This window comes from Oxyura jamaicensis, chromosome 14 (assembly GCF_011077185.1).
Source record: "Oxyura jamaicensis isolate SHBP4307 breed ruddy duck chromosome 14, BPBGC_Ojam_1.0, whole genome shotgun sequence".
NCBI lineage: Eukaryota > Metazoa > Chordata > Aves > Anseriformes > Anatidae > Oxyura > Oxyura jamaicensis.
Window position 1 is genome coordinate 5292420 of NC_048906.1, and position 22983 is coordinate 5315402.

General features: G+C 47.0%; 1 protein-coding gene across 4 annotated transcripts in view; it reads left to right on the top strand.

Annotated features, from left to right (window-relative positions):
- Positions 1 to 22983, top strand: part of MAD1L1 (mitotic arrest deficient 1 like 1) — a 349790-nt gene that overhangs the window by 254863 nt on the left and 71944 nt on the right. For all 4 annotated transcript variants that reach the window (XM_035339410.1, XM_035339411.1, XM_035339412.1 and 1 more), the window contains one exon: positions 7031 to 7221. In XM_035339410.1, coding sequence (XP_035195301.1) covers positions 7031 to 7221 — 191 coding nt within the window. The remainder of the gene's footprint in view (positions 1 to 7030; positions 7222 to 22983) is intronic.

Genomic DNA, 22983 nt, shown 5'->3' on the forward strand with positions numbered 1-22983 from the left:
AAGGTGAGGCTCTTTTTTGTGTCTGAAGTTAATGAGTAGCTCCAGCTGACATCACTTTGTTCTGGAAGTGCTGTCGGGCTGTAATTGCCATATGGAAGGGAAGTGTGGCTAGAAAACTTTATCATCATTTGGGGAGGGGCAGCAGGGAGATGTCTTCCTGGCTGCTTCACGATTTATGACCAGTGTAACGATCCTAACTTCCAAGAGGTTTGTGCCATATCATACTAATTGGTGAAATCCACCTTGGGCACTAAATAGCTCTCTTGAGGTTAATTTATCCTGTATCTGGGGTGAATGTTGCCATCCCCAATGAGGTCTGTATTGCAGCAAGCAGGCTGTTCGCATTATTTAAGCCAGTAATTTTAAAGCTACCCAGGGTCTCCTTACACTACACTGTGCTGCCTTCACTGAGTGCAACACGGATGTGCCACAGGGGGTGACCGAAGAGCTGAGCCGGGCTTCCAAAAGCTGCCTTCTTTCTTAACTTCCCCTGGTCCAAAACACCTCTGCCAAGGAGGCGGAGGACAGGCAGTGAAGTTCTGAGCAGGGAAGTCCCCTGGGGCAGCCGTCTGCCCCATGGGGATTCATCTGTCCAGGCTGAGTCCTGTAGGTAGGCCAGTGTCAGTTGTACTCCTGAGTGTGGCAACCTTGCGTGTTATATATGTGTGTAGGTACTACCAGAGGAAGTTTATCTTCTTCCACAACTTCCAGGCCCTAGTCCTCCACAACCTGCTCCTTTTCCCCTCGCCCAACCTCTGATGCCTTCTGCTGCTGTGCAGGCTTTCTGGGGACTAAGGTTAATGGTGGACTTCTTTCCAAGCAGTGGCACCTTGTAGAGATGCAGGGGATACGTCTGATGGGGGATCTTCAGAAAACCATCTTTGCTGAAGAATAAGCATACTGGAAGCTTTCTTAATGGAGAGTTCTTGGGCAATGCAAGAGCCAGAGCGGTGGAAAAGTGTACTTGTAGCCTGCTGCCTTCAAAAACTTTTCCCCAGGCTGCTGGAAGGGGGAAGCTGGTGGCTGGAGGAGGGGGCTGGGAGATGCACTGAGCCATATGGTACATACACAGCTTAAAAATAAACCCACGCTGACTGATCAAATAAATACCACTTGGGTTTGAAATTGAACAGCCAGTGCAGTCTGTTGAATATAAAACTGTTTTTACCTTTAAGAAAAGTTGTAATTCATGGTTGTAATGTCACAAATTGCAAGTTTCCCACGGCACAGCTTAAGCCTGCCAGACCATCGGGTCGGTGAGCGTGGCAGCGGGCTGCGGCACGGGCAGATGGCGTGGTCCTGCTCCCACACTCCCCTACCCGTCCAGAGTGTAAAACACACCTATAAAATCTAGCAAAGCGAATTTTATTTCGGGAGAGCAATGGTCATAAACCTGCCTATATCAGAAAACGCTCGGCTCCTCTTCTATTAGACTTTATTTAATACGATACAATTTATTTTTATATTTTGTCCTTCACAGTATCACCGAACTCTTTTCAGGTGGTGTTCATCATAAACTGAAGCTGAAGGAGAAAATTTCAGCTCGGAGTTTGAGCAGGGGAGACTCGAAGGATTTCAGATGCAGTGGGGTGGCGTTAGAGTTGCAACGAGTCAGCCGGGAAGGACAGACCTGCGCTAGGAGAATGTGATTCAATAATAGCTCGGAGGGGTGCAGGTGGGGTGACTGATGGGGGATGCTGCCTGCCAGGCACGGCGATATGGAAATGAAGAGAAGCAGCTTGTGGAGGTGACAGAGAGAAAGGGTAATTGTGGCCTTGCTGCTTGGAATAGAGGAAACAGCGCATCCTGTTCCCATCACGGACCCTGTGAGAACAAACCTTGTGGGAACTGGCATCCCTCCTGTGGGCTGGAAACACTCTAAGCAGTCTTTTGTTTAAATAGAGCAGGGTTAACAAAAAGAATACGGTATTCTCCGTAGCAACACTGGGAAGCATCTGCCAGAAGTGTTCTGGCAGGGTCAACAGGGACAGGGATCAACGTGGTGTGAAATATTGTATCCCTTGTGTTGTGGAGTGAGTGACCCCCAGACATTTTACCACAGGAAAGTAACCTTTAATGGGGAATTAGAAAGGAATTCAGGCCTTTCTAGGACAGAGAGATATTAGTGGGGATCACGAGTGAATTAATGCAGCTTCATGGCTCGTGGCATCTTTGAGGATGGGCAGAACAAATTTCTGTTTTCCTGAAAAGGACTAGTGGTACATTTAATTTCATGGCACTTCTGGCATGCTGAGAGCCACATTGTTTTACCTCTTTCCCTGGGGAAAAGGTTAAGTGTGGATTTGGTTTTCTTTGGTGTAAAGACTGCTATTGCTATTGATTGACCTGGCTGAACTCAGAGCAAGAGCCAAAGCTGTGGTATTTCCAGGCAGCTGTGAACATTTTCAGATGTAAGAAGTGTAAAAGCAATGGAATAAAAAGCAGTGACATTTCCAATATGAGAGACCAAAAAAGCCCAACTCATATTTTATTTATTTATCCAAAATAGTTTGAATTATTCATTAAAGTCGATATAAGTGTGTGAAAATACAAGGTGTTTCAAGAAGCAGCATCATTAGGAAGAAGTTAATCATTTGGCAATATCAATTTTGTAACAGATTAATGATTTTTTCAGTGAGGATTTTCTTCCCTGACAAACTGCCCATGATGGGCAACTTTTTATACATACGCTTGGCCTGAATACCAAGGAGACCGGGCAGGATGATTTTGAAATATTTTCCCTTTCTCTTTGTTCTTCTCCTTGATTTTTTTTTTTTCCCAAGCAAAGCAAACGGCCAGTCATTACGCCTGACCCAGGTATAACCTGGCAAACCTTAGGCCTGTGTTCTCAGTTCTTACTTGTTTCGTTAGCACTTCAGTGAGGGATGTTTTGGCGTCCCTTCTCTGGGATGTTGGATGTTTGTGGTGTGACTTCCCCCAGTCGTGGTTTCCGCAGAGCACACCTGCAACTTCTCCTGCTTGTTTTGTGCAAGCGTAACAGAGTCGAACACAGGAACTCCAGCGAGTGCTCTAAACACAGGCATTCGAGTTTTCAAACACTGTCTTTTAAAGATATAATTAAACCTAATTCTCCAAATGTTGTGAAAGATCTTAAAGGATGAAGATGTTCAACATTCTGTAGGTGGTATATGGAGTGGGTGGAAGCAGCAATGCTGTCATCAGAAACCTGCTCTGTTAACGCACCTCGACCCGTCCTGAAAGGATCTTTCTCTGCTCAGTCGCCTCTACAGCTGTGCCTGAAGAGTTTCTCTGAAATATGCTGAATTGCACTCCGCAAATTCCAACTTTTAAAACAATTTCTCCTGACTGTGCTAGAAATGTGGCCAGAGTTAGTGGTATTAGGTGAGGCCTAAGAATTAATGCCATCACGTCTTTGAATTGAGAAGCAGAGCAAACAATGAGCTGCCTCTTAGCTTAACGTCTTCTCTTCGTGGGGGAAGCATTAGCAAGGTTAATTACAAGTCGCCAAGTCAATCCACGTGCTGCTTGTGCAGCTCTCTGCCCACGGGGAGTCTGCGGTGCTAGGGCAGTACATGGGCAGAGCTGCAGCACGGAGAGGCTGCATGGGAAGCCTGGGCCTAAAACCAGGCACCCAGCGCCATTATAGGCACCTGAAGTGTCTGAGAAGTTGGCCGGGCCTGGCTGCCGTGACCCAGAGCCTGCAGCAAATCCCTCTCCTGCAGAAGCATGGGGGAAAGCCGGGAAAAATACCCCGGCATGCCTCACGTTTGGGTGGCTCTGTTTCAGCAGTGGGACCCTGGCCCATGTTTCTCAAGTCTCAGCCTTCCTGCCACGTTGCACTTCTGTGAGTCTTCATAACTTGGCTTTTTGTTGCGTCACCGAAGCCCATGGAGGCAAGCAGGAAGGTAGTCACGGCCCTGAGGGCTGTCCCGAGTTAATTTGGAAATAACCCCTAACTGAAGTATTTCCATAACCTAAACAAATATTGCAGGAGGGTGAGCATCAGCAGTTGTTCTAGCTGAGCTATTGATGACTGCGATTTAATTGGGCGTAAAGGAAGAGCAGTCTTTGTTCCACGGTCGTGGTTCAGTGGGCTTTTCACTGGGGGCGGCTGCGGACTTAAGCATTCCTGTCGTGTCCCTGTGCCTGCCTGTTTACTTCTGCCCCATCCCCAAGCTGCTCCGCTGAAGAAATACTGCTGGGGAATTGCTAATGGAGCCGCCGAGCGGGTGACAAGGCTTCCTCCTGTCCCTGACTGGTGCTGGCATGTTTGGCTGTGTCTACGTTAGCAGATACAGAGTTCAGCGCCTCGTGCCAGTGGCTGACACTAGGCATCCCTAACAGGGAGGGAATGTTTTTTCATGCAGATGAATTCCTTCAGCTAGGACGACTGATGCGGTGAGACACCAAAACTGCCGCAGGAGCTGGAAAGAAGGCCAGGAGGAGCATCAGGAGGAGGCGTGGGCACGATGCTTGGAGCGGGGGCTGGTCAGCCCTCCGTTAGATTGGAAAGCTCAGGGCTTCTTGCTTAAAAGACTGATCATAGTCAGAGCACGTCCTTGTTCACCCTGAGGGTGGTAGAGGAAAGCAGTTGCCATCACTTAGTTGGTGTTCGAGGTTCAGATGGTTGTAATCTGAGTAAGCCAGTGCTGTTGGGTGGGTGGTAAGGCTGCGACCCAACAGGTGCCGAGGGTGCTCCTGATGGCCATTAGAAATGGCAAGTATGAGACGAAACAGTGGACAAGGCACTAACTCTTTATGAATAATGTAGGCTGTTCAAGGAGTCCATGAATTAGGGTGCCATCCACCCCCAAGGTTATAAAAATCAGGACAGGCTGCCTCCAAGATGTGGTAGAAAAAGGCAGATTTACTTTTCCAAGGCTAGGCTGCATTTATTAGGAAAAAAAAATCAGTATTGGACATGTGAAATATATTAAAGCCAGTGCCATCTCTGACAGCAGTTAAACATTATTTACCCGTGCAATGTGGTCGCTGAATTTTTACTTTTATATACAGGATTTTGTCCTCAACAGTTGCATCCTAGGAATGCAAAATTGAATGAAGACTGTGAGAATATTGAGGTCAGAGTCACCAATTAACCTCCTGATTTCAGAGGCTGATTACTTGATTAATCAAGGGACCGGACCCAGCTGAGATGATGGGAAAAACGCTGAAACAATCCATGGAAGGGCTGAGTTAATTGCTCGTAGATAAGTTTGGTAGGAAGGGGAAGATGCGTGGTCAGGAAAGATACAGCCTTTTCAAGCTCATCAGAAGGGGCATGTGGAAGCCCCAGCCCTCTGAGCTTGTGATCAGGACTTGGATATTCGTCTTATGTCCCGCAGCACATCGGGGTTTCCCCATACAGCAGTGTGTTAATGAACCAGCTGGTACGTGATGTTTCCCAAGACTTGTTTGCTCCCCTTGATAAAGCGAGATACAATTAGGAAGGGAACACCCAGAGCAAAGGAAATAGTTTCCTCCTAAGCAGCTCTACAAGCAGCTCTGGAAGGTAGAGCTGAATTCACCAAAGGTAAGGAGTTGGCCAGCACTAACTGGCCCTGCTCGGATGCTCTGGCTCAGAAGTAAAGGGACACGTAGTTCTCTTTAACCATTAAAGAGTTTCTGTCCTTGCCTGGGGATTAAGCTAAATTGGATTAAGGCCAGAGTACTTCTGAGCAGGGCATCCTCAGTGGCATTTAAGGCACTTTAACTTAACACGTTGAGTTATCCTTTTGTCCCACCCGGAGTGCCCAGCCAGAGCAGTACAGGAGATAAGAGGAGACTTGCCTCCTGCCAGTGCTCTTGCCAGCGCTGGGAGGTGGATCACAGGCAAGTCCATGGGCTTGCAGTTGCCATTCTTTCTGTGCTACACTTGGAAGGCTGATGGAAATGCATTCGGGCAAATACTCAAGCAGAAGCTTTTCCAGCAAGGCTTGTGAAACAAGAATACTTCAGCATGGGCTGTGTAACCCAGCCAAAACCCATTGTTCATACCCAAGTAGTCACCTTGCAGTAAAGTTTCTGCTTTCCAAGTGCTGGACCCTGAAGTAGCTGAAATAAAGCCATATGGCCTACATGTGCTGCAATTATGTCTCTGATCAGAGGACAGACAAAGCCGTAAACCTCATAATGACAAAGAGCTGAACAAGGAAGTCTATTTGTTTGCTGTTAGTCTTTTTTTTTTTTTTTTTTTTTTTAACCCTGGACTGCAGTGTTGATAAAACAACTGACTTGGGAGGCCTCTCTAGTGTATATTAAAGTAAAGCCAATCTTTGTAATTAATGGGGGGATAAATCGAGGTTTAATTACTCAGAAGGCACCTTGGGTGAAAGATTCATGGTAATTGTTGTGTATCCTCTTGAAGGATTCACACTGCTGGCAGCTCCCTTTATAGCAATAAAATGCAGGGTGAGTGGCAGGCGCTCTCCCAGGACCTCTCTTCTAGGGACTAGTCCAGTTAAGGTAGCAAATGGAAAGAGACAGTGGTACTCTTCAGGATTTTTATCACAAGAAAAGCCCCTTCCTGGGTCTTAAGGGATTCCTAAGCAGTGTGTCAATTTGAGATCAGAGCACGTACAGCCAAATCAACTGTACATTGGGGGAGATTCCCCTTATAGCTGGATCCCTCCTGATGTAACGGTACAGAGGCACATTTGTTGCCATTTTTCCACTTTCTTGCTCCCTGTAACATAACATTCTTCTCTTGGGTTCTGCGTAGAAAATAAGATATGTGCATGTGAGGAAACAGATGCTATAGCTTTGAATTTTGTAGTACGTTGTTAAAAGGCTGGCCAAGCAAAAGAAAAATCCATCCCACTAAGACACGTCTCTTTTCCTCATTCCCCAGTTTATTATCTTCTGGTCTTCTGGGGCTGGGAGGAGAGGAATCTAGCTTGCTTGTTTCTTTACTCTGCCTGCTTAATTCACTTTTAAAAAATTTAATTAACCTATTCAATTCACTTAGTTTGGCTAGCATTGTAAATACAGCGCAAGGTCTTTATGCCAATGACGTATAACAAAGTACCCGCATTTTTCCCCTATATAGAGCTGAAGAAGCAAGTGGAAAGTGCAGAACTGAAAAACCAGCGTCTGAAAGAAGTTTTCCAGACCAAGATCCAAGAGTTTCGCAAGGTCTGCTACACGCTCACAGGATACCAGATAGACATCACAACTGAGAACCAGTATCGACTCACCTCCATTTATGCCGAGCACCAAGGGGACTGCCTGCTCTTTAAGGTAAGTCTGCATACCCCTTGCTGCTCCTGCTTTTCTGGGTTTGCAGTTTCTGGCATGACAATGTACTTGCTCTTTCTCAGTGATTAGACTGGAATATGACAGCTTGTTCCTTATGAGGGAAGTAAAGATCCTTTCTTCTTTTAAAAAACTACTTTAGAAGGTTTGGCATCTGGTCTCCAATTTATACATCAAAGTGAGTCAAGAGTGAAGAGACTATATATGCATAATACTTAAGGCATCTGGCCTTGCACTTCACCTTTTTATATTATTGGTTATATGTGTCATGGCAATAAAACCTTATGTAACCGTCAGGGTTTCATCCGTACTTCACTATATGTCCTCACTGTCTTTGCTATCCTCTAGCATGCCTTCGTGTCATCATCTTGTCGTTATGTAAATTGGTATCCCTTTTGAGCAGCAACTCATCCATGTGCGTGTGAAGTGCCATTTATCTGAACAGCCTGGATGAGGAGCAGTAACAATCTGTCTTGTAGGAGTCTGATACCACATTGGTCTAGCTAGGTGGTCTGAGTTTGGGTTGGGGCTCGATCGGTGGTGTTTTTCTTTCGTGTTACCTTGCAGACAGCCCAGTTGGAGAGCTGAGGTGTGACATTAAGGTCATCAAGCAGTTAAGTAACCTCCTTACTTAGATTCAGGTGCCAACAGCCCAAGCTTACAGGTCAGTGGGAGAGCTTTCTGCTTCTTGGTGGCAAACACAGTTGGCACTTGAAGTCATACCTGCTTGCTACTGACTCCTCCGTGAGGTGTATCACTGTAAGGAGGATGAGGCTTTTGGAGGTGTTCAATACAGGAGGAGAATTCAAGCAGGAACTGGAGAAGTTCGGTTTCTGCAGACCTACCGCTGTGTGCCGCATGTGGATTGCTGCAGTGTTGTATTTTTTACATAACAGGACAAATATTTTCCTGTTCTGCAACTATAGAGCCTCAGAAAAGAAAGAAACAAAACCCATCAAATAAAGCAAGTGAAGGTATTATAAGACAGCACCTAGGATCTTTAGTAAAACTAGGAAAATATCTCCAAAATAGTTATATTACTTGGCCTTCTGAGGTTTCTGGACTGAGACAGATGACAGCAGGAAATCTCACTAACCTGTGGAAGGATGGTTCTCCTGGTTTTGTCCTTGTACTGTCCTTGAATCCTGAAGAGTTCTCTGCTGAGGTGGTGCAATGCCATCAGCTCTAAGGCCTCCGGAGGGCTGTGTTCACACCTGTATTGTTACACAGTTGGTGAATGAAATGTCTGCAGATCCCCGGAGATACTTGCTGGACGCCATGGCAGGACAGTACAACTAGCAGTTGTTTCTGTCCTCTCTCTCATAGGAGGGGTGGTTTGTTTGGAGAAGGTTAAGAAAACAAGAAAATTGCATATTGCCCACCTGAACAAGAACTGGCTTCTCAATAGCAGGTCTCCAGTAGGATCAACTTCTTCTTCGTGTCATGGCAATAGAAATAATTTATGTACAGGACAGCGAATGATCATGTACAGATTTCTCTCTCTAAACACTGGTTTTGCTTCCTGTTCTTCACTCAAGGCTTACTCCCAAGTACATCCGGAGGATGGAGGTAAGCATCACCAGGTAGAGCAGCAGTCGTTTCAAGATCTCACGTTTCCCAAATGTGAGAGTGGATTGCTTATTGATTTGTGGAATTGCTTTGCTTCTCATACCTCACACACCTCTTTGGGTTAGAGGACTTGCTAATAAGAGCCTGATCAACAAAATCTCAGACTCTTTCTCAGTGCTCAGTAAATCGCAGAAAACTCCCAAAGTCTGCAGCTTAGAATAGCAGTAGAAAATAAACAACAAATTACTTCCTCGCAGAGTCCAGGCAGCTGGTACTCATGTATGTACTGAGGCTTGCATCCTGACTGTGGCTTTTCTGTGAGGTTGTGTGTTTATGCTGTGGAATTTCTGAGCCATAGCTGACTGGGTGTTAGTGTGCATTTCATTAACCCAAGGAGGTCAAAAAGCAGGGAATGCTATTTGTATTTATTCCATTCAAGCAATTTATGGAACAGAGTCTATACAATTAAACCGGAGAAATCCCCTGGCGCTTCACAAGCTTCTGTAGTTTGCCTGTAAACTTTAGAGCATATTTCAGTAGCACTGCTGGTGGCATTTAATTTTCAGTGAGGAGCTATTATAATGTAACCCCTTCAAAGCTAAATGAAGATGAAAGATGTGCTTGGTTTTCCCAAACAAGGTATGCTGTTACTGGAGTAGAGCATATTATCTGCATGCTGCATGTGTCCAGCCAATTTGCATTAATTGGAATTACAGCCTCAATGAAAGGGTTAATCACAGTGCCATGCTGAGAATGCAAATGCCTGCATCCATAAATGAGCACTGAATTCCAATGAAGCCGCATCAATATTTATTGGTGATCCCTATAGATGCAACAGATGAGCTCATCAACTTGAAGGATATTCCAGTGATTTTCAGACCCTGTGTGAGTGCGTAGGCAGCAAGGCACATCTCAGATTTCACAGCTCACTCTCACTTGTTTGCTCTTTTTTATTCTTTTAATTAAATGCTGTGGAAAGTAGTGTACAGATCCCTCACCAGGAGTTCAGGTTCTGATGATTTTTGTGGGAAGTAATGCTTTATAGTTACTGGGTCACTTGACAGCTTCGCATTCTGTTACTCTTGCTGATATGTTGGATGTTTTGGGCCACAACACGAACTTTGCATTTGGCGTAATGCTCAGCTTATGAGTCTAGGCCAGGCCACTCACAACGTAGCCAAGAACTGCATTGATTCTCTTTGTACCAATCTATTAAAGATGTCTGTTAAAACAAGCAAACATTTTTGGGGAGCCTCGAAATCAGTTTAGCCAGCTTGGAATTAAGCAGCGGTGGATCAGGACGTCATGAATGGGCTGTGTGTACATTGTGCTGTTTACCCTTGTCTCTGGGTAGATCCTGAATGAGAGTGGGGAAGTGAGGTCTTTAGAAAGGCAATGACAATTGTTTCAGACAAAGGAAGTCTTCTGGTAAACAGAAAGACTGGTCAAATTTGAAGAAGAGATGATTTGGAGACAGTTGTACAAATGAACAAACAGTGGAGAGAAAGTAAATCATGGGCTTTCTCTTTCTGCATGCCCAGAGAACACAGTCCCAGCCAAAGCATCCAAAGCCAATCAATTTAAAATTAAGCGTGGAAATCCTTTGGATTTATAGACCTTATGGCTTTAAGGTACTACTGAAAGCAGGAGCTCAGTAGGTTTTCTGAAATGGTAGGATATCTTTGTGGACTAATAGTAATACCTAGATTTACATTAAATATTTGCATTTACCTTGAGCAGGGACATGCAGAGCTGCCTGCTTTGAGATGTTAAGCCAGCTCCTTATTGCGGAGGTTAGGAAGAAAATTCCTGTGCATGCTGCTTATTTTGGAGTTGTCTCTACCTGTGGTTTTGCTGCTGCTGGACCTGACGGCGTTCAACTCCATCCCCTGAAAGTACTTGGAAATGAAGACTTCAGTGGAGAGAGCAAGAAAAGTCTTTAGGGTCTTTGATAATTCCTTGTGCTTCAGGTAAACCACTTGTACTGTCACGGCATGAGCGTGGAGCTGGTCACTTTTGTTGAAAGGATCCCAGGCTGAAAAGGCAATCGATCTAATCCGGTTTAACAGCTGTATGGTATCTGGCAGCATTTGAAATCTTTCAAGTTTAGGTTTCTTCATCTTCTCAGAAGGGAGCGCTTAGATTTATCAGTAGTTCACGTGTATATTTTCTGGGCCTAAGTTATTTGGTAAGGGTGTTAAAACAGGCTCTTTTCAGTATTGTGGTGGTGTGTTTGAGCTTATTAATAGCCCTAGCCAAAAAGCTGCATTTAGACAGCTCAACAGCTTATGGTTCACCGTATTTCCTATGTCCTCAGAGCCTAGTCTTCCACAGAACAGAATAATGTCTGCTTCCAGCTCTTGTCTGTGTTGTTATTTTCTGCCAAAATTATCAAACGGAACACAAACACCAGCAGTGGTTCATTGAAGAGCATCCCCAAGATGGTAGGCTTCGTGCCTTGAAAGAGAATGCCCAAGATATCAGACAGCAAATAAAAACACAAACATCATGACACAGCATGAGAACGTTGCCAGCCGCAGGGCTGGCACTTCTGCAAAATAAAACCTTTATTGGTGTCCAGTTGGATTGGTAATATGGTAATAAAATAAACAGCTTTTTGCAACCTGTTAAATTAACAGCCAGCATGCACACACTCTCTGATGCACACCTGTTTAAGAAATTGTGTGAAGAGTTGGCTTGCAGATCCACTGGGGGAACTCACTGTAAATCTTAAGGGCAATCTGAAGAGGGAATGCTTGCTTCTCACGTGGTTCACTGTGTATAAAGAGGCAGATCCCAGGGGATGAGAGGGATAAAGGCTTTGTTGGATTTGGGGTTCCGTGTTGGAAGAAGGCTCCAGCAGAAGGACAGATTTGTAAGGAACGTGAAAGCCATGAAATAGTAATGGTACGAGGTAAATGAGAATGAGGCTGGATAGAAATGATGGTCCCAGCGCAGCCTTGAAGGCCTGGAAGTACTTCAGCCACCAGCTGCTGGAAGGTGGCCGTCAGTGTGTGGTGGCAGACTACCTCACACTTGTTGGTATGTGCTTTGTCTCTCACTCTTCTTTCCTCTAACCGCTGCTGTGGGTTGAAATTTGGAAGAGGATGGTGAGCGAGATGGACTTAGGGTAGTTCTTACTTTATTGTGTTTTCAGAACAACTGGAGCTTAATAGAAACCCAAGGAAGGTAGATAGATAACCTTCTTAAGTTTCCCTTACGCCGTTTACTATTAAATCAGCATTTCTCTCCTCAGTCTTGCTTTGCTTGCCCCATCGCTTGTGTTCCCGGCAGTCCTGTAACCTGCGTTGACAAGGTGTGCTTATGGGACAGGGTGCTTATGCAGACAAGAAGTAATGGTGTAAGTGTCTTTTTTGTTAAGGAGGAAAATGAGGATGGATTAAATAAGAGCTCAGAGGCTATTTTTCAAACACAAAATGATGCTGACAAACTGCTAGCTGGAAGGAGGAGACAGACCTGAGGTGGGGAAACGTGCAGAGGGAGCTGCGTACTGAGCCTGCTGAGATTCTGGGGCAGCCTTAGTGTCAGGTCTGCCACACTGCACCACTGACAAGGGACATCTCAAAATGAGCAGGAAGGTTAATGCAGGGATTGCTTTTACTTGCCTGAGTGGTCTTGTTTGGTCTCGAAGCTGACAGCTCTGTTGGGATCTCTGGAACTGAGTCCACATACTTGGCATACCTGCAGTTTCCATTATCTCCTCCTTGAACCCAGCAGAGTGGCTTTGAGAAGCATGTTCTAGCTGTTTGTTTCTCTTTGCATCTCTATCTTCTCCCCTCTCCTCCTCCTCAGCCTTGATGAGTCTCGAGAGGAGAAAGAAATCACAATTTTGCTAGAGTGCCATTCTGCCAGCAGCCGTCTCGCGCTCCTGCACACACAATCAGAAATAACAATGGGGCTCATCGGTGGAGCAGGCCAGGCAGCAAGAGATTGATTAGAGATTGGAGGCCTCCGTTAACTCCTCATTCTTGTTAATTACTAGTTATTTTATTTTTATATGTTGTTTTCAATTTGCCCGTGTGGTTGCGGGAGGATTTCTGCTCAGCTCCAGGAGGTGCCTGTGTGAGCGTGGTGCCTTCCTGCTGGCGATCGCACTGGGATTCCTGGAGGGTCAGCGAGGACCTGTCGTGGGTTGCACTAATCAACAGCTCCAGCACGGGAGCTGTCGAGCAATCTGCGGTGTTACACAATCAAATCCCATATTTAAACTTCCTACGTTTCATTTTCTTTCAGAAGTTGTAGCGGCCTGTTTTGCGTTAGGACCTAACTTGAATTCTTGCTGCTCTCTTCATCTTACTCTGCTCTTTTTCATGCATTTTTCTCCCTCCTGACACAGTTTCTCTCTTACTGCATTTGCTTCCCCAAAAAACTGCCTGCTCTCTAGGGCAGAGTATTTTTTTTTTCTTTTAATGAAACCGGTCACCTCGAGGATAGTAGAGCTGGGGGAGATCTGACAAGGTTTTCTTTTTGCTACAGAATTTCTGAGCACAAAGGTGATGCTCTGAGACTTCAGGAGGCTGGGTTGACGCCTTGTTCTAACTGAGAAAAGTACTGAGAAAAGTTCATGCTCTTCCTCTGCCTGCTTCCCCTCGATACAACGGAGGTAATGCTCCTGCCAGTGTCACCAGGCTGTTGTGAGGGTAAGGACGCTGTGCTAACAGGGAATAGAGGGCTGGGGGATTCACCCCCCTGTTACCTGTCCGTCCGGCACAGGATCTGTTCTGTGTGTTGGCACCTCTTGCTGCCCTTCCCTGCCATGTGTGAGTCTGCCAGGGTGGGCCCAGCCATGCAGGTAATTAATGCTGATGATGTTGGAGGATTATTCCAGCGGCTGAGTCTGTCCCAGCTAGCGCAAGGCTGGTACATGTGAGGCGCTCCGAAAGGTCAGAGATTTGTCTCCCTGATGGGTGCAGCGGGTAATAGAAATGTTTGGGTTTTCCTCTCTCTTGGAATGATGATACATTATGTTGTGAGACACACGACACCTCGCTTGAAAAAGCAAAGCTTGTTTTAGGGCAGGAAGCGTGAGCTTGGCTCACGGATCCTGCCTGAGAGTCAGGCTGCTCTCCTTGTCTGCTTCGTAATCATCGGCTCTTGGCCACCGAGCTGCTTTTGCAGTTTCCCTTCCCAACCAAGGGCACAGCAGTGCCATCCCACAGCACCGTGTCTGTGGTGGCACAAGCTCTGCCTCCATTCCAGCTCTCAACAAAGGAGCACGGCACTGAATAAAGGCGGTTTTCAGGTTTGTTCCACAAATTCATCACCTGGCTTCAGCCACTATCACACCACCGACAGCACTGCTGATGGCCTCATCCAGGCAACAGCAGACATCATCCAGCTGCGGGACCCCGGCACCTGTCTCCACAGCCTCTGCAGTAACAAGTAACCAAATTACTGGAGTGCATCCTTTAATAAGTTTGTGATTCACCTCCCTCCCATATCTCATTTTTCTTCATTAAAATATCTCTTAACGAAATAGGAGACACGGTTGATGCTTTCTGGGGAAAGTCACACGCAACAAGGAGCACGGGTCACTGATGAGAGTTTAATTAAACCTCCTCATCCAGGCTGGTGTAGCAACACGCGTGGCCCAGGAGGGAGGTGCGGTGCAGGAGCAGTGCCCAAGACACCACCGTCATCTGCAGGAGGCAGAGCAGGCCCTGGCTGACTTACCTGGTACAACTAAAGCCTCTCTTTCCATTTTTTTCCCCGCCACGTTCCCAGCAGCCGGGTGACGGCAGCTTGCGGAAGAAGAGCTGTTCTTGTCGCTGGCTGTGCCTGGGCTCCCTGCGGGAGGTCTCAGGAGAGCAGGACGCCTGCGTCCGCCCGCTGCTGTATTTGAACAGCTTACAAAGGGCTGTGTGGGCTGGCAGCGCTGTGTTTACGCACCGTGAGATGAAGGCAGCGTTAAAGAACGGATAAAACAGAGGGGGCTAAGCAAAACCCTCCTGGATTCTTGTTCCCGTCTCCGCCAGCCAACAGCTGCGTGGCTTTGCTCGAGGTCGCTCGACCTTCTGGTTTCCTTTGTCCCTCTCACCTGGGCTCAGGATATTACCATTCATCAACTTCCACGGAGCTTTGAGAAGCTTCTTAACCTGTTCCGCAGCGAGAAAGCTGCGTGTGAATGTTGGAGATTAAAAAAAAAAAAAAAAAAAAAAAGAGAGAAAATACAACCAAAAAGCAGCACAGCCGGCTTTGTTATCTCTGAATAGCTGCAGCCAGTCCTGCAGCAAGGGCCGGGGTGCCTGGGGAGGGACGGGGGCAGCCAGCCTGCCCGCTGCCCTGCTGCTCCTCTCTGCAGCTCCAGAGGTCCACCTGCACCTCCACCTGGCATGAAATCTCTCCAGTTTATTTAATTTTTTTCTTCTTTTCTCTTTTTTGAATCTCTGGGACTTTCAAAAGCTGTTCTTCTCAGACGCTGTGTGATCGGCGCTCTTGAAGGAGAAGGCGATGCCTTCGTGTCTGGGAGGCTGGGGAATACAAAGGCCTCGCTGCCGACACATGAAATGGGTGTTTTGCAAAGCTGCTTTTGATGCACGCTTGTCGTTTTCCCTGACTCCTCTGTTGTGAATTTGCAGAACACGCAGAGCCGTGTCAGCAAACCATAACCCCGCTGCGTGCTTGCATATGGTTATGTTCAAAGCTCCAAATGAAAGAGTGGAAATTGCTGGAGGTTTCCTTCCTTTTGGTGTAGTGGGGGGAAGTCCTGAGTTTCTGGGCCCCCAGCATCTCTGCCATCCTCCCTGGCAGCTCCACAACCTGCTGGGGAAAGCACAGAGCTGGGCTCCTGAGGATGGATTTGCGCGTGGGTGTGCAGCGGGGACAGCAAGCCAGTGACAGTGACCCGAGAGGACAAAACCGTGTGGATGTGTAGGGAGGGAAAGTCAGGGGTTTAGACTCAGCTACTCGCCCACCTGCGGGCACGAGGAGGAAGGGACAGGCTGGCCCTCCTGCCTTGGGTCTGGTTCTGCTGCAGCTGCAGCAGGACCGTGTCACAATGCCAGATTCTGTCATCCCTCTGTGACACAGACGGCGTCAGGGACTTAAGCAGTCCCCGTGGCCCTTTCCTCCACTTGTGAGCTTCCTGCGTGGAGGGTGGATGTCTCTGAGCAGCCTGGAGCTGCCTTTCAGCTGGCGGTGAGGGCTGGCTGGCAGCGCGGTGGGCAGGCACCTGGAGCACTGTGGAGGATGTTCAAGATGATTCTGTACCCTCGCTTCACATTTAACTTCACTTTCCAGGAAAAAAGCTTTGTGAGACCTCTAAGAGAAGCAGTCGGCTCCAGCAAACAGCCCCGAGGTAAGACGCAGCTGGGCCCAGCTCAGTCTGCACAGAGCCCCCAGCGATGGCCACCCGCTGCCTCTCTTCTTCCTTGAGTAAGCAGCGTGCTACTGAAACACAAATATAATTAGGACTTAGCTCTTGCTTTGGGAGTTAGGGTTTCAACCCATGCTTGACTGGGGCAAAAGATTTCCTGATCCTCAGGGAGGAAATGTAATTAGAGAGGGAGGAGGTGTGTCTGTGTGTATAAAACCTGCTCGTGTTGAAACCTAAGGTTCCCATGGGTGGCGTGGTCTTGGGACATCTGTTGTCTGTATATGGGGACTGAAATCTGGGCTTTTTGTGCTATCTAAACAGTCGTCAAGAGTCATCCTCATCAGGGATGTCAGAGTTAAAAGGTTTCAGCCTAAATTTCATTTGGCTAGTGAAGCTGTTGGCCGTTTCTCACAAGGCCTGGCATGAGAGTGGGGAAGGAGATAGTGGGGAAGTGCTGAGGAGCAGAGAAGGGGCTGTCATGGTCAAAGGGCCCCTTTGGCAGCCAAAGGGCCACCGTCGGGGTGAGACTGGACTGGGAACTCTCATCTGTGAGTTCCTCCATCGTCCTTGTATTGCTTCCATGCTTCGGAGTCAAAATGCCCAATTACTGCATGGCTCTTAACCATGAAGTCAGTGTCGCATAAGCCAGTTAACACGCTTTCTCTCTAACTATATTGCCAGTTTAAGATAAGAGCCCGTATTTCAAAGCTTGCTAGGCAGCTCTTGGTCATAGGATCCCAGTTCATAGGATCCCAGTTTCTGCTGTGTTTGGGTGTTCCCAGAGACCTTGAACTAAGCAGAGGTTTCCTATGTTTTCCTTTTGAGAAGCCACGTTTAGGAAAGAAAAATAATAGCTTCTGTGAGGGCGCTTTCTGCTTTGCTCCAAGGCATCCCACCTCTGTTTGGAGCAGTTACTGCTGGAGAGGGCTGGAAGCACATCAAGCATTCAGTCATGGCATTTCTTGAGATTTGATATACTTCACAGCACCGGGTAGTCTTAAGCACAAGGTGCCACGCAGGCTCTCCAGATCATAGCATGTCCTGTTAGTGTTGCAGTATGAATCTATTAATGCTGATGTCCTTGGCACGATGCTGCATCTGGGGAGCAAGGACAGAATGCAGAAGTAAACTGAAAATCCTTCTGGAGAGCTTTGTTACAGCAACTGGCTGCTGGGATTCTGGTGGACTCCACGGGGCTACAGAACAACAGTCTTTGCAACTTATTAAGTACTGTATGCCTTAAGAATTAATGCTTAACACAGACATAGATTAATGTTAGGATTTAATAGTGTATCAGCTTTATCCATACCCGTGGAAATGGTGAAAAAGCGCTCCTGTTCTTGCCTTTGCTTCAGACAAACAAGTACGTCGTCATCCTCACTCCATAGGCAGAGAATGTTCGCTCCAACCCTCATGAATTAAGGTCAAGTAACTTAGTACTGTTTTAGGATTTTGGATTTAATATATTCTTTTTTGCCAGTTGCATGAGAACATCTTGAGGAGGAAATAGAAACAAATATTTTATGTCCAATCTATCTTACAAGGATTCATAGCAAAATTACCTGGCCGCTTCCTCCTCCGTGAGAGCTGAGGATGACCTCCAGCTCTGGTAACTCCCAAGATTATCTTTTGATGGCATCTTTAGTGTCTAGAAGAAGACAAGCCTGTCTGCCTGTATCTTGGAGGGAATATATCAAACCGAGGCATGAAACTTTTAATTTGCTCCTAATCTGTATTCAGTTTCAGCAGAAGCAGATAGCTGATAACAGCGGATCTATTTGAACCATGTGCTGGGGAGCTGGCATAAATTTCAGCCTTAAACTGAAGGGTTTGTCTGTCTTCATGGAAGGCTCTAGAGAGAGTTTCATGTGATAGCTGTCACTTTGCATTTCTGGGATGAATCTGACTCTGGAGAGGGACGATCTGCGGATGATTTTTATATGAAGCAGACAGAGGAAGAGCTGCATGCAGCACGAGGTGTGGTTATAATCACGGTGGTGTATTCAGCCACTTGTTCTCACGCCGTGTGCGATGTCGCTACGATGAATCTGCAGCCAGGGCTAGCAGTCAGCTGTCGGTTTGCTGGTCCCTGCAAACACTGTTGTGCTCGTGGGTCTTGAGAGAAAGGGCCCAGCTGACAGTCGCTCGGAGGCCCAGAGGTTTTGGACATGTGTGTAAACAGCTGTCCTTTGCTGTGTTTCCCAGGAGGCCGCAGACATCTGTGTGTTTCTCTGCTAGGAATCTCACTGCCTCGTCCTGGGAAGGCGCAGGGCATGTCCTTGGCTTTTTGGCAGAGTCACTGCAGCCCGAAGTTGTTTCTCTTCATATAATTCCATTAGAGTGATGACAGTTTCAAGTTGGAACAGAAAAAGACCTGATGAAAGGACCACTCTGTAAGTGGGGAAGATAGACAGAGTGGAAGCAGTAACTAGCAAGGTAATAGACGGTGATGGATCTATAATCTCCGAGGCTGCTGTAAGCAGTAAATTCCTAAATAGTGTCCTTTCAGCCTTAACCTATTTATTTGCAAAGTGCTAAATTTAATTTTCCTTAGTCTGCAGGAAAGCAGCATCCCAGGAATAAACCCTTAGCCTAGCCAAGAAGCTGTGCCAAACTGCTTGTTCCAGCATTTCCATTTCCTCCTCGCTCTGCACAGAGCACTGGGGCTGTGCACTCCAGCACGTCATCTCTCAGGTGTGTTGGTGTCATGAGGCTGGAGTCAACACTGCTGCAAGGTGGCACGGCTCCTGCTCTGGAGCTTTTTAGAAGAGACTTAATAGCCACGTAGTGATGCTCTGCCTGTGCTGGAGATACAAGACCATGGTGCTAAAGGCTGTCATTCTGAAACATCCACAAATATACATCTTGAGGAAGAAAAGCAGCAGGTTTTCCAAGCAGTTGGCATCATGCACATTTGCCCTGCAAAGTTCCAATGAGTGTGGGAAAAGGAGGTTTTTGTGTGTTGCTTTCTGCTCCTGGTAGCACTGTGCCAGTGATGTATGGAACGCAAATCCTTCTGGAGCTGGCAAAGAGGATTTTCCTCAAAACTCATGATTTGGTAGAATTTTAAGAAATGTTGCTTTGAAAAAAAGTTTGTGGGGGAAACACATGATGTCTTCATCCCGGAGCTGCCTCTGAGTGAGCAGTCAGTGTTCCTGTAGTTGTCACAACCCCAGCGAAGCGCAGTGGGGGCTGCCATTAATCCTGTTGCTTCAAAGAAAAAACAGCTCTCAGTTTTAGAGCTTTGCTATTTTCCTGCCTCCAGAGGATTTCAGCAGAGTTCCTCACAGTGCTGTCATTTCTTCTTTGTCCCTTTTTATCCCCACAATGGCAGCAGAAGCAGTGCTGCGTTGGCTGATGGGGATATCCTGCCAGTGTTCCCCTGAGGTCCCAGCACGTTCTCAGCCTGTCGCTGCTCTGTGAACGGGAAGGTGCTGCTTCCCCAGGATGGAGGAGTTTGCAGTCTTTATTCTGTTCTGCAGCTTAGTTGGGTTTTTACTTGGGTTTAACACTTGCAAAGTGCCATGGAAAAGGCAGTCTTATTTTTTTGTTGTTTGTTCTATTTTTGCCAATTTTAGCATCTTAGGAATGAAATCAATATCTGCAAGTTTGTAGCCAGCGCTTTCTCCTCCTTCTCTTATCTAAATCTGGAAAAGTGTTCAGAGCTCCTCAGCTCCTTGTGCTGCTCAAAGCTCCGACTTCTCTCCCCATTTGTTTTAAGATAAACAAAAATAACAGTTCCAAGAATCGACGGTGGAGAATTCCGCAGGCTTTTTGCCTGCCTCTTCCTCTGATGCAGAGCTGCTGGGAAAGGCCCTTCGGGATCTGTAGCGGGGGTCTTGGCTCTTCTGCAGTGGGGAGAAAAGCTGTCCCCACCCCCGGGAGTGGGTGCTCTGTGGTCAGGCACCTTTCCTTTGCAGGTTCACTGCTAGGCTGGGTGCAGATGAGGAGACAGACTTCGTGAGATGAGAAGCTGTCTTCCTCTGAGGATCATTTGCTGTTATTCTTTCATTTTAAAGTGCGGAGTCATAGAAAATTTCATTAGCCACACTGGAAGTGTCTCAGCCTCCGGTCAGATTGCCAGTGAGTGAGAAATGCAGTGTTTATTAATATTTACATTCATTTTAGGATTTTCCCTCACCCAGGGCATTGTGAAAAGACCACGAGCACTTCAGCTTTGGAGGAACCTGGGGTTTGTTCTCTGCATTGTACTGAGCGTCGATAGGGTATTAAACTGAAGTGGCTCCTCTACAAAAGCAGAACTTGATTAACTTAAAAACATATTTTCCTACCAGATCATTCCCCTTTGAGCAAGGTCTACGGGGGCGCTTGTCATGCAGGGAGTAAGCGAGCAGCATACCAAAGGCCTTCAAACTGCAGAGGGGCATCTCCAGCTTGCCTGAGCTGCTTCCATCACTCAGGGACTGAAATTTTAATCATTGAATTAATTTTTCAGAAACCAAAGTGCAAATCTGTACCCCCAGTGGCATTAATAATGAATGCAGGGAAGAGAGACATTAGAAGGAGAAAGAAGGGCTAGGAAATTTGGGTTTGGGGAATAAATTTTTTTTTTTATTATTGTTCTGAAGAGATAATGTATGTGTTGGATCTCCTTGTCCCTGGGCCCTTCTGCTCATCTCCTCTTGCTTTATCCAACTCAGTCCACTTTATTTCTGTCCAACGCATCTTTTGAATTTTTCCCCCTGCCACTTTACCATTGCCTGGATTTTCTTCTCCCTTTTTGAGGGTAAATAACCAAGTCTGTACGTGAACAGTCCCAGTCCTAATCTCCGAAGCAGCCCCTTGCAGCATCGTGGGGCTGTGGTACGTGTTACATCCCTGCTGACAAACCGCTCCTGGCCCTCGGAGCAACGCGGCGGGCTGCAGGTTCGCTTGCTCCAGAGAATTTCAAGAGGACAAGGCCTAAACTGCAGCCAATAGGCCAAAGCTTTCTGCCTTGCTTTTGGCTCCTTCCCGCCTCTCTCAAAGAGCATGCAGATTTTTTTTTCTCTGAATTAAAAGTGTTATATACCAGAAGATTAATTAGAAATGAAAGTGATTTTTTTTCCTTCGCTGTGTGTCAGTGGAGAAGGGCTCTGCCAGGCGACTGCCAAAAGGAGCTGGGATTTCTCCCCTTAATGGATTCCAGGCAGTTTGTCTCTGGACAGCTACCTTATAAATAATGAATGTTTGCACAGATTTTCCCAGTTCTCAGGCAGTGCAGGTGGTCTTCATTTCAACCAACCCAAAAAAGCCGGGAGCAGCAGGGCGTTCCCATCCTCAGCCCCATGTGAAGGAGGCAATTCCTCATCTTCCCCCTCCTCTCTGCATGGATCATGAAGACCACCTATGGCAGTGGGTTTGTGTCTCCCTTTTATTCAAAATCCCGTCCAGCAAACACAATGGCACCGTGCTGTTCCTCCTCCCTGTGCACGGTGTGGGCGTTCGCAGCAGACGGGCACGTCTGCATCAGCAGGAGGTCTCCTTGTGCTCAGATGGGCTGACGTCCCCCAAGGTGTCGAGGATTATTGCCAGCAGACGAGGCTCAAGCTCGCGTGTGTGCGATCGCAGGGCATTTCCAAGGCATTTGTGCTCGCCCCCGTCTCACAGTAAGAGGATGATTCTTTGCATCGCTATGTTAATCCTCAGAAATGAGGATTTGGTTCAATGGGTGCTCCACAGAGACCATCCTAGAGGAGAAATCCTCTCCCAGAACGAGAGCTATTCTTGAGTTAAAAGCACCCAGGAGTGATTTATACATTGTGGGGACTTTAAAGCGGCCTGATGCAGGGATGAATTTCAGCCTGGAGGAGGATGGCATCGCCAGAGGGTTTCTCTTCACGTTGTGCCACTTGCCCCGCTTATTTCCTTTCCATTAAAACCGAAGTGTTGACTGCAGGAGGATGAAGGTGAAGGTCCCCAGCTGCAGAGAGCTCCTGTGGTCATCAGCCACCTGGTTCAGAGAGAGGCTGGGGATTGCTCCAAGAACCTTTTCTGTGGCTCTAAATACAGCAGCTAATGACACCTTCCCCTCAGCGGGAAGAAAACAGAATTACTAAACTTGCAATTTGGCACAGTGGGAGTGTGAGTTTGTCCTGCCAGTTTCTTGTTGCTATATATTTCCAAGATTTTTTTCCTCCCAAGCAGGTGGAATCCAGATCGGGGGGTTCATTTTAAGGACTCGCATTATGCACATGGGAGGCACAGCCCCAAATGGCAAAGGCTGATGGCTGTTTACAAGTCGTCGGGCACACAGAGGAGAACGTGCAGGTTCTCTGGGAACTGCTGCTTGTCTTGGCCTTCGGAGTAATGTGCAGTGATGTCCTGTTAGGAGCCTCATTCCCCGTACCACGTTGAAGGAGATGTATATATTTCCATGCAGTTTTAATCATTTTGACTTACGGTTTAACTTTGTGCTAGGCAGGCAGCGCAGAGGTTCAGCAGAGTATTATTTTAAATGGCTCTGGGGGCAAAAGAAAGAAGACGACTGAAGGCAAGGTTAGGAACAGCTGATCATTTCCAGTTGAGCAAGTTTTACGGTCATGTGCTGTGATAATTGAAGGTTTGCTGTTAAATGCTACAAATCTGTGCTGGAGAAGAAAACATGTCCCCAGCTCGAGATTGCTGCAGTGTTTTGCTGCCAGTAGGAGGAGGGAGAAGGCTCTTAGGGCAAGAGGCGCCATTGGGAAGGAAACATGGGGAGAATAATGGCAGCTTAACAAGGACTGGTGGTTTGGGGGTTAGGGTGTTTTTCTTCAGGAGCCACACACCTCCCAGGGCTGTCAAGGCCCACCCTGAAGACACTAAAGATACATGAAAGAGTGAGATGCATTTCTCCAGCA